The sequence below is a fragment of the Palaemon carinicauda genome, chromosome 4 (genome assembly GCF_036898095.1).
Source record: "Palaemon carinicauda isolate YSFRI2023 chromosome 4, ASM3689809v2, whole genome shotgun sequence".
Taxonomy (NCBI): Eukaryota; Metazoa; Arthropoda; class Malacostraca; order Decapoda; family Palaemonidae; genus Palaemon; species Palaemon carinicauda.
This window is the reverse complement of record NC_090728.1, coordinates 164,935,135-164,947,634: the sequence shown is the minus strand read 5'-3', so window position 1 is coordinate 164,947,634 and position 12,500 is coordinate 164,935,135. Positions and strand designations below refer to the sequence as shown.

Sequence of the window (12,500 nt, the reverse complement as noted above, 5' to 3'; positions counted from 1 at the left end):
TTGTGAGTTGCACTGTGGTGAATTAGATGTATCAGATTTATATGTATGCTAATCATTGCTAACAGATGTATGCTATACGTTTTAAATAGTTAATGTGTTTCTTTGTAAAATATTCAGCCAATGGCTTCATAAAACATTTTTTTTCTTGGAAGTTCCACAATTTAAGATTGAACTTAATTTCTACATGAGTGTAGAAGAGAGAATTATTTTCTTACTATAACCTGGTTAACAACTAGTAAGAGAAAATATTCAAAATTGCAGCATTCCTTTGGTAATCTTTTATGGCCAAATGTTTTTCCTTTTGCCAAATTCATTAGAGATTTGCATTTTTTTTTTCAATCAGCTATAAATGCAAGAGAAACTTTTGAGACTATTCATCTGATAACAGAGGGTAAAATACTAAGCAACTACACTATAATTATTAATGATGCGATGTATTAGTTAATATTGATAAAAGTGCAGTATATAGTAAAATCGACGTTTGTAACGTCAAGAAATGTGACCTACACCGAGTCGATTTCTGTATAGCAAAAATAGATCTAGAAAATAAAAACCATAGAAATACGATTATGTATTTAATATTGTATTATAGTGTTCTTTTTAGTTAGAGCAATTTAGTTAATAATAATGAAGTTAGATTTTGGAGTGGTCTGTTGTAAATAAATTTGTGAAAAATAAGAAAAACGCTTGACTTAAAATCTAGTGTCGCAGAGAGTAAAGTAGATCAGTCAATTTGGGAAAACGTTATACATGACGGAGATAATTTTTAAGATCTTGCAAGAAAAAGCCTTCACTGTTATTCTATTAGGTGCTGAAATTACTTTGGTATACAATAACAAAATGATAAACATAGATTGATTAATTCTAAGTATTTGATGAATAAGTGAATAGATATTTAATTTACTATATTTTCCTTTCTCCATTGTTTATTTTAGGTATTTATGTCATACAGGAATCGTTGAAACTACCTGAAAATACTGAGCCTAAACAAGCAGCAGCTCAAATATCTCGGAAGCTTCCAAAGGTTGGTATGACCCCTTCTCTCTCTCTCTCTCTCTCTCTCTCTCTCTCTCTCTCTCTCTCTCTCTCTCTCTCTCTTGTTCAGTGGGTGACATTATTATGTCATTCATGCATATCTATCCATAATAAGGTTCTCTTAATTACCACTTATACTGGTTATGTGTATATATATATATATATATATATATATATATATATATATATATATATATACATATTTACACTGGCACGGAAAGACCATAAACAGACGGAAATAGAAGGACATGTCTGAGGCCTATGTCCTGCAGTGGACTAGTAATAGCTGTTGGTGATGATATATGTATACAGTAGGTATGTGTATGTATGCATATTTATACACTATGGTATATGTATATGTGTATATAGCCTAAATGCATGATTATATCTTTATAGCAGGACCTCGATTTCCGGGACCCACACGTCCATAAATACACATATATAGTATACTAACTTCTAAAGTTTGCAAGGCTAATCATAAAAAGAAAATTTACACCTAACATCAGAAATGAATGAAAATTGATAATTCACCGAGAAAAATAGAAATTCCATAAAACAATTTAACAAGCATGGAAATTACATTAAAAAGTTATTACTTGGCACTGCTCCCTCCTAGTTATGGATGGCTGGATTGAGGACACCCTGTTCATGGAGCTTTCTGGATTGGCACACTGGGAGGAGATTATGGCATTAAAAGGTTTAAACGCTGCTCATGAATGACAAGGGCAAGGGACAGTGACATTGCCCTATCAAGCAGGACAATGCCCTAGAGACTGACTATATATCTACTACCATGACTGCTATAATCCCGCTTGTCAGTGCCCCTATGGAGTGGACTGCTACTGGACATTTTAAATTGGTCTTGTGAGGCGGCTTGATATTTTATAGGCACATTTTTTTCTGAACCTCAAATCATAATTACCCTAAAACTGTTGTTCTTTTGTTTTTACCTTTTCCCCATATATAAAATACCTAATGTCTTTCATCTGTCCTCTCCTCTATAAGAAAATGATTTTTAAAAAGTTACCAATTAGGTCCCATTTCCGATTGTATTTTTAGACACAGGACTAGTTTAAAAACCCAATGCACGCATGAAATTTAATACTGTATACAAATATTATTCATATAGACATATCTTAATTCCAATAAAAATTTGAAGTATTTGAATTTGAGACCTACCAAGAGTATTTCATTACCCCCTAGAAATTCTACGCATCGCTTAGAATTCGTGTAATTGTCCAGGAAAAATGCTTATACGGAGCAAATGTTCACTCACAGACCATTGCAGTTCTCGTAATCCAGTTTGAACTAGCATGCTCGTATCCCGATATTATCATATTCAAAGACCAAAGTTACTTGTAAACTGGGGTGCTCTATTACTGTATGTGTTTGAAGTATATTCTCATTACATCGCTGTTCAGATTACTCATAAGCTTTCCCACTGTCTGCCCTACTGTAAATACATTATGGCATTCCAAGTACATATCATTTGTATGAGACATATTTTAGAACCCACCAGTTCTATTAATCATTAATATCTTTGTGTTTTATTGCTAAGCTTCCCGCCGGACATAATGTAGAGACAAGCAATATTAATATCAATTAAAACTCTTCATCATAAGGCGACTGTTACTGAATCTGCTTTGACAGGTTTCATGACTGTACTTACAGGTTGCACCGAATTTCTTGGGGACGCTGATGATGAAGATGATTGAGAAAGGCGACGATCGAGATGCTTACAAAAAGCTCCTTACCAATACTTTGAGATACATCACAGGACCTGTCGACAAGGTAAACATTTTCCATTATAACAAGTGTTTATATATATATATATATATATATATATATATATATATATATATATTTGTGTGTATCCCTTTCTAAGTGCTAATACCTTAACGTATTGAAGGGGTACTTGGTTGGTTTGCTGTGAGTGATCAGACTGAAGTCTTCCACCACCACCAATCCGCAATGGCCAGCGTGGTGATGAAAACTGGCCAAACCCCAAACATGAATGAAGGCATATCTGCAGTGGACTACAAACGGTTGCATTTTGTGTGTGTGTGTGTGTGTATATATATATATATATATATATATATATATATATATATATATATATATATATATGTGTGTGTGTGTGTGTGTGTGTGTGTACATCCTTAGAGACATGAAGACTAATTAGTATTCTACTCTGCTATTTCCCAGATGTATGAGCAGCTAGAGACCCTCGTCAGAGCCGGACCAAGCAAAGAAGAGGACTTGCAGAACTACTGGAAATCAATGATAGAAGAGAGTCACTCAAGGCTCAGGGAGGATCCCATTGAACCTTCCAAGTATGAAATCCTTTTCAGAAATGAAGAATATTTGACAGAGTTGGTTTTAGGATTGATGGCCACATTCTAATATATTTTCCCTCAATAATGCTTATCTGTGCATTCTTTCAAACCTAGTGTAGGCCCAGGCCTATTTACCGCAAATAAAATATCTTTGAGAATATTAACTTCTATTGATTGTGTTTTATGTGGAGGTGGGGTTACTACTGTATTTTTTTCTATATTGATAATAATAAAGATGAAATTCTAGAATGGCTGAGGTATTGTTAAACCTCCATATTTTTATTAGTTTTGTCCTTTGCATCTTTGAATAAAGTTGGAAAAATTTTAAAATTCTAAGAATAAATCTGCTATTGTTTCTTCAGACAAATTCTTGAATTCTGTATCATAAAGACTTGAACTATTGAACACAAATAAATATCGCAATCTAAGTGATCTGGAAATAAGATCAAGTGGGCTATATCTTAACAAAGCTGATATACACACATATACCGGTATATCTTTATATATACATATATACATCAAGATATATATCACCAATTGCATACGAAAGTATCCCTTTCCATCTTATCAGCCACGTCTAATCCACTGAATCAGTCTTTACATTCTACTTACTCTACTTTAATGGCCGTTTTCCTAGTCTTATCAGACATGGACAAGATCTGTTTGGCGTATAGGCCTACACTCTTACTCTAAGTATTTAGAGTATCGCACACCGCATTCCACGTTAATTGTCAAATCCACTTCACCGTACCACTTAGAAAACAAGTCTTAATATCTTCATTCTTTCGGATGTTCAGTAGGAGCTCATTATATAGTCTTGAAGCCGAATATTTAAAAGCTCTAGAACATACACAGTACATCTTGCGGACTCCATTAACGTTACATCATTTGTAATTATTCTCGTGTTGACACGAATCCTCGGCTGCACGATGCATAACCATTCTCGTAGATATTTTGAATGTCTGATTCTGTTAACTTGATGAGTCATTGCACTTATCTTAAACCCTCTTTTTTTTTATCTATTTCCTTGTATCCTTTCCCCACTGGGCTATTTGTTCCCTGTTGGAGTCCCTTGGACTTTAAGCGTCCTGCTTTTCCAACTAGGGTTGTAGCTTATCTTGTAATAATAATAATAATAATAATAATAATAACAACAGACAGTTATTGTAATTCAATTAATATAGGAGTTAGCCTTTTTCTAGGAGGGGCACCTTTTATCAGTCTTGCTCCTGTTAATGATTTATATATATATATATATATATATATATATATATATATATATATATATATATATATATATATATATATATATATATATATATTCAAAGTTACGGTAGTCAATCCAATTAGTATAGTGTTAATCCTTTCTCTAGGAGGGACACCTCTTATCAGTCTTACTCCTCTGTTTATAATGTTTTGTAATTTCTTAAGTTACAGTAGTTAATCCTGGTAGTGACAACTTATCACAAGTTTCTTCCTCACTGAAATAAAACTAATATTTACAGACGGCACAGTGTCAGTTGGATATAGGAATTTAAGAGAAGTTGAATGAATATTCAAGATGGAAGTGTAATTAAATATACTTTAGTACTTATAATTCTTTAATATTTTAGAACCCAAGGAACATATAGTCATCATCTAGAAATATTTTCTTGGGTTAAATTGAAATTCTAATGCCGTGTGGTCTGTATTTCACCAAAGAAATTAGGATAGTGCCACACAAGTAATATAGCTTAATGAAAACGAGATAAGAGTTCATTTGATTTTAGTTATTCTAAATATATGTCTGAATCCACTGATCACTTTCCATATTGTTTGGTATCGAAGAAAAAGTTGTTAAGCTAAACGAGAAACTGGTTATTCGGAGTTTAAAGTAACCTCTAGGACTATAGTTTATGGCAGGTTAGCCGACTAGATATATTCAATCCTTTTTTTTTTTTTGAGATTTCAATAACACCCATGCAGTCTATAATATTGTAAAGACCACTAAAACGATTAAAAACAAATATATATATATATATATATATATATATATATATATATATATATATATATATAGGCCTATGTATATATATATATATATATATATATATATATATATATATATGTATATATATATATATATATATATATATATATATATATATATATATATATATATATATATTTATGTAACTAATGCGCGCGGAGTCATCTATTGTATTATAAGATGTATGGTCACAATGCAATTTACTATAAACATCTAAATAGCAAATTTTCTTGACATTCGGTTGTAACAGGTAATTAAAGAAAGCAATTATGCTCACACTGACATAGCATTTTAAATATGTATTAAATGTTTTCTTATTTTTTTAAAAATATATACTGCTATTTTGGGATAGAGAGAGAGAGAGAGAGAGAGAGAGAGAGAGAGAGAGAGAGAGAGAGAGAGAGAGAGAGAGAGAGACCCTAATAATAATAATAAAAGACAAGATATTTTCAATTTACAGACCTTTTCTTTCAATTTCTCAAAAACGAATGAGATGATTCTTTGCAAACTGTAAAATGTTGAAATCACGTTATGAGTGTAGGCCTACTTGGTGCTCATGGTCACAAATTGTTCTGGAATTCGCTCGTTCACTGAAACTAAATTCATACAAAAACATAATCCGTATTTAAATGTGCCATAATAGACTCATTCGTCTGCCCTTGGTTTGTATTGAATATGATATTTTCAGATAAATTGATAAATTGAGTAGACACCTTGCAAAAAAAAAAAAAAATCTCGTTAAAAGCCTGTTTTTTTTTTTTTTTTTTTTTTTTTTTTTAAATACAGGCTCTATTAACTTTTCATCCATCTTCCAGTAACTGATCTGTTTCTTTTTGGAGCAATTATATCAGTGATTGAATGTCATTATCTAACGTATTACGGTGACACGGGTCTGCCTGAATGTTTATGCCATTTTTTATTCTATAATCAATTTGCAAGTCTCCTTTCTTTGAAGTGTGAGAGTGCAAAACGCAAAGGTCATTTAAGAATGAGCAAGTAGTCGTGGTCGATCGCCTGGATTACATACTTTACTTACTTTACTTTGATGGCTGCTTTTCCGGTCCCATACAGCAGGGGAACCCCACTCTCTACAGGACCTCCACTGTCGTTTTACCTTGTTCGTTCACAGTATGTATCTTTTCAAGTCACATATTGTTCATTCACTGTTAAATCGTCACTGTCAAAAGACTCATGAAATAAGAAAGAGTTCAGTTTCCTTTGTTTTATTTTTTTCAATTAATTATAGACTTTATAACTGTTTTAACACTTGTGACATAAGAAATAACTTGAAATAATGAGGGAGTTCTATTTTTATATAATTTTACTATTTACGACAAAATGTAAGCGAGCTATCTCTAACAATGTTGGACAGAACCATTACCTGAGCTTTTAACTTCCAGTAATGGAAATATTATCTCTCTCTCTCTCTCTCTCTCTCTCTCTCTCTCTCTCTCTCTCTCTCTCTCTCTCTCTCTCTCTCTCTCTCTCTCTCTCTCTCTCTATATATATATATATATCTATCTATCTATATATATAAATATATATGTATATATATATATATATATATATATATATATATATATATATATATATATATATATATATATATATATATATATAATATATATTCTGAAAAATAAAACTGCAGAATAAGATGGTAAAAAATATAGTATTAAAATTCTCAAAAACACCCTTAAAAGTGGCCATTAGCATAATACTTTTGTGCAATTAAAGAGATAAACCGGTTATTTTCCTCACATGGGAAAACTGTAATCAAAAGGGCTATAGAAATTCTAAATTAAAGCAAATGAAATAACCTTGGGGTGATGGTTGTTCAATGCCCTATATTTACCAGCGATTACATTTTGCTTATTGGTGAGGTTTAGCTTGATTTCTCTCAATAAAGAAAAAAAAATTTCCAATTCCTACCACACACACAAAATCTTGTGCCCTGCAGGACCAACAAGATTTATTTGTCGTATACATTCTTGAGTATATAGTGTAATCCATATTAATTGACAAATCCATGGCATTACATTTTTTTTTTATTAAATGGGAAAATCTTCAACTTATTGGAAGCCTTGATATTATGTCCATCGGATGTCTACTACACAGGAGACGGTTGAAACATACTAAACCAGCTTGTTTTCGGGACCAAACTACCTATGTATTATGACAATGGGCCTCCTACCCTGAGGAACATCTGATAAATTTAATGTGTTCATGTGACTTACAGTCGCTATAATGCTAGACAGCACCTATTCTATTTGTAGCCAATTAGAAAAAAACAATAACAAACCAAAAATTATCTACCAATTCGACCTAACTTCGGAAACAGAGACCTTGTGCGGTTACCGCCATTGACATAAAGGGATTGATGTCGTCAAAACAGCACCAAAGTCAAGACTTCATATATAGCCACAATTTAGGGAAAATCATTAGAGAAAGTTAAATAGCACAAGGAACGAGATTATTGCTCACTTGCTTTCAGATACAGTATTGTTTTTATTTAATCTCATGTATATGATTTTTCATGGGATAGGCTGAAAATTTAATATGTTTGAGAGGAACATGCTTTTCCTGTATATGATTTTTTTTTTCATGGATAGCTTGTCATTAAAGAATATATCGTCTAATATTTCTCTGTATGAAAATGCCAAGGATTGTTCTAGAATTATCAGGGGAAATAAAAAATATTCTAAAATAAAATATTTTCGTGCGACTGACTTTTATTAACTGTAGATCAAGACAAAGTTATCTTTTATAAACAAACAATGCAAAAGAAAAAAATGCTATATTCTAATTACCGGATATGTCATCTTTCAATTTAGTACGCCACGGCTAAAATACTGCTAACAATACCAATTCTACATAACATAGGTCGGAAGTCAATATCGATTCGAAACGACCGTCACCGCCAAACGACCAGGTCATACATTAATGTAGAATCTTTTATATGTAGCATACGATAGAAGAGTTTTAATAGCAAATACTTCTTTGACTGAAAATACCTTTGATAACCTTTTGAATTATTGAAAACTAAACTTTATGCATGGAAAAAAAATAGATAAAAGTGAAGTATGCAAAACAATGCAGAGAAAACCTACTAAAATGCAGTTATTACTGGATATTTTAGTCTAGTAATAAATTTCACGTGGTTATTACAACTTATTTACATGTATTTCTCAATATGTATGAATAAAATAAGTTATGCTCGAGTTAAATATGCCTAAAGATGAATCCATAGAAAATATTTTAGGCCGGCCGACCATATGCAGGTGTGACGTCACAAAACACGATAGTCAACGGCACATGCGGAACGTGAGTACCTCTCCAACTTTTTGGTCTGTATTTCTTCTGGATTTTACTAACTATGTCACTGTTGTCAGGATACGTCAAACGCAAGATGCAAACCTTACGCAATTCTCACGTACGACACTTGACGGGCTTTCTGTGGCATTTGCACAAAAATTAATAAAACAGATGATTGGTCTAAGTCTACCGTAGGTAGAATGGGGAAGTAGGTCTATGTTCGGCCACAAGAAAGACCTTTTGTTTAGGTTTATATTTTCTTCTTCGCGTTGATATGTCAAATATATGCAACGCAGATTTGGCCTACAGCTCGATACGCAAATTCTCGTAGGCTGAATTCAGGAAATGCAAGGTAGTGCAGCCAATTGGCCTATCGTAAACTGGGTAGCCTACTAGGCTACGGTACGGCAAGTGTACCTCTGCTGACTACGTACAATTTCTACCTCTAATAACAGGCTAGTAGACTAGTTTATGCTACTTGAACACGTATGGAAATTTTTGTTTATTTTTCGGTTATTAAGTTACGTTTGGGTAGTAGCAGAAGTTTGGGAATTTGATATACAGGTTTGATGCTTTCCTTCAGTAGTTGAATGCATAACAATGGGCAGTTGTTTACAGTATGTCTGGCTGCTCTCCTTATCAAAATTGCCTGGAATATTGTTCATTTTTAAAAGGGTTACCCTTTTTCATATTTTAAGATTCTTTCCATTTGTCTCTAATTTGTCTCTTTGACTTGCTCTTCATTTTCTTTTATTTAATTGATAGGTTGGATTTATGAATTTGGTCCAGAAGGCCTAGCACTGGGGCCTGGAAGTCCATTCAGCACCAATGTGCAGCGAGGGCAAAACTCGCAGTTGTAGTATGAAGGAACAGTTAGGAGGATGGACAGTAAAATGGGAGAATGGGAATACATTTGGTAATTCAGGAGAAGGCTGAAAACTTAGAGCATTAAGGGGCCAAAAATCACTGCCAAGACCTTTGATTAGGCCTACAGTGTGCCACTTGACAACACTAACTGTGGGGTTAATATATGAATGAGAGTTTTAGGTATTTCTGGTAAAAATAATTTCCGTAATTTTTATAAGGATATCCGTGCTCAGAGCTGTTTCGATCGTGTTTTCTTTGCTGATGCTAACTAGTGGCTGTTGTGCTCTGGTGGAGTTACGAGAAAGTTAAAAGTATATCATATCCGAAAAGAGCCGAACGTAACCCGTATTGGATTGGTGACCTTAATTAATATAAGGGGCTGTTACCCTCCCAGTTTGTTTACAAAGCTATATTTTAATTCTCCTTATCTCATCGACAGTATATATCTACAATGTTGAGATGAGACCAGTTTTTATATACAGTCTTGTTCTTACAGATCGGCATTTTTCCATGCAAAAGAATCGTGTACTTGATTGCCCCTTAGACCTGCTATATTAAAAATTTATTCAGTTTCTATCTTTATTCCTTTGTTAGTTACTTTACAAACGTCACCACAACGTCATTGCTTCCTGGCCAGAAGTTACAAGTCTGACAATGATTTTGCCACGGCAAAGATTACTAGGGGTTTAATTATGGAACCCAACAGCAATGTGCAAAGGTTGGTTGCAGGTCTCAACCTCCCCCCCCCTTCTTCTGTTATAAGTACAGGAGATTAAGGTTAGGTTAGGTAGGGTAATGTGTTAGGACATGTCCCCTTAATTTCCTCACAACATGATTATATCGTCTACATCAGTCTTCATAGAAAATGGAATTACTGCTGTTGAGTTCCATTATTAAGGGAAGATAAAGTAGAGCATATCTGAGAAAAGTTTAAAGGAAGAAAGTCGATTGGAAAGAAAAGATTTTGTAAATAAAAATACCGAGTCATTAATTTTGAGGTGAATTTTTAAAGGTTAACATTTTGGCCTGCATCTACACTTCATCATGGGCAAACATTCTAAGTAATCAAGTCTGTTACTTACCACATAGATGTTATGAGCTTCACAGAAGTTTTACGAAAAATTAATTCATGATATGAATGATTTGTTGGGAAAGATAATTTTCTGATAATTTCAAGTCCAGTTAGCAACTAATTCTTTACATGTTTGAATTGAATGAAATAGGTATATATCCATAAAACTATGTACTACCAGATATTTGCAATGATATCTTTTTAAGTCGCAGAAATATTTGTATAAGATCCTGCGAATATGATTTAGTGTGTTCTCATACTACACCTTTATAAGTAAAAATTTTTCCTCGTCATTTTTCACATGGGCAAGTGGTTTGACTTGTAAAGGAAAAATATTTTGAGCGTTACCCAAACTATATAGCCAAGGCTACACCATATTCATGACCTAAAATGCTAGATGCTCCTCTAGCTGCACAGCTTATCCTTATAGCATGTTTGTATTTAGGCTATTTTCATCAAGAGGTGATCAAAGATTAAGCCTTAATTTTTATATCACTGTTAAGCGAGACTGGGTCGTGCAACTGTGTCGCCTCATGCAATTCTAACACTGCTCTACTTCTTGGGGTAGAGCGCATGAGCCTGGCTTATAAACCTGTGGTTGCTCTTGGTTCTGTTGTGTCTCGCATTCCCAGCATTTACTTATGATGGCAGTGTCTCAAAGCTCAAGGTGGTCACTTGGTTCACCCGAGTGATTGCTTTCTCTCTAATGCTTTTTGAGCTAGTGGCTGTCTTACTAGACTCCTAACATACGTTAGGCTGTTAGGAATCTAAAATAAATGGTTTATTTCACTGCTAATTTTATGAATTTGTGCGAACGCTGTCCGTCATTCACATTTTAAGAGTTTATGGTAACAAATTCCTTCTAGAGCCTGAGTCTGCTGCTGCTGGGCAAGAGAGAAGGTTATCGGAAGATTCGACATCTTTTTACTAATACCTCTCTACTATTAGATTAAATTAAAACTCATAGTATGGCTGTAAAGAATATCTAAAACTTTTTTGGAAGACTTACTCTGGGATTCTGAATGCAGTTGTTTCTATGAAATAAAATACAAATTGTTTTAGCCCTGTAATATTTCTCGTTTAGAGAAAACAACAAGAATTTAGGGTTGCTTCTGCCAAGCACTTGCCTTTCCAGAGTAAAGAAACATTAGAATATAGCTCCTTTAGTACGTACAATGATAACGCGTTCTCCTAATAAGAACTTGTGCTTGCTTGTGTGCTATCCTTCCCAAAGTAAAGAAACATTAGAACAGCAGTTCCTCAGTACAGTGGTATTGTGTTTGCTTAGCATTCTCATGATAGTAGATAGATCCCCGTTTTTTTATGTTTTTTTTCTCATATTCAGTTTTCGTGAAAAGCTTTGTGCTTAAGAGGTTTTTGTACAAACTATTGTTTTTACATAAAAATTATCTGCCATAGGAAGGTAGTTTGATAGCTGATGACAATTGAACAAAAAAAAAAACAGTATCCTTTTCTTTTGTTTAAACACGTCGTCTTCATGATTGTTCAGTAAGAGTTTCAATGGATACTCCTACCATTCTTTTCTCTTCTATTTGAAGAAATATGGTTAGCCAGCTCTCCATCTAGGATGAAGAAACCACAATAGTTTAAGCACTGTTGAGTTTTCCATCAACAATCCATAACTGAATTTTTTTTGGCTCTTTCTGCTCCTGCTCTTGGTGAGCAAACATAGTATCAACACCCTGATATGAGCAGCTTTAGATCGTTTCCACATAACTGATGATGCAAACATTTGCAGAACGTTTCCACTTTTGCTTGTTATCGCTGATGTATTTAGTAATTGGTTGCTGTTCAGTAGTTCCATTTCTCTAATTCGCTCTTTCAGTAG

General features: G+C 33.5%; 2 protein-coding genes across 6 annotated transcripts in view; both read left to right on the top strand.

The window, feature by feature from the left end:
* The window catches only part of LOC137639181 (uncharacterized), a 13,619-nt gene extending 10,022 nt beyond the window's left edge, over nt 1–3,597 (top strand). Inside the window, exons 7-9 of the mRNA XM_068371469.1 lie at nt 936–1,024; nt 2,707–2,826; nt 3,241–3,597. Coding sequence (XP_068227570.1) covers nt 936–1,024; nt 2,707–2,826; nt 3,241–3,438 — 407 coding nt within the window. The 3' untranslated portion in view covers nt 3,439–3,597. The remainder of the gene's footprint in view (nt 1–935; nt 1,025–2,706; nt 2,827–3,240) is intronic.
* Nucleotides 3,598–8,576: 4,979 nt separating this feature from the next.
* Nucleotides 8,577–12,500, top strand: part of LOC137640148 (UDP-N-acetylglucosamine transferase subunit ALG13-like) — a 210,799-nt gene continuing 206,875 nt past the window's right edge. For 2 of the 5 annotated variants that reach the window (XM_068372647.1, XM_068372645.1), the window contains exon 1: nt 8,577–8,721. The gene's annotated coding sequence lies outside the window, so the exon portion shown is untranslated. Of the gene's footprint in view, nt 8,722–8,811; nt 8,831–12,500 lie in introns of those variants that run through there. The other 3 variants (XM_068372646.1, XM_068372642.1, XM_068372644.1) reach the window with 2 other exon arrangements.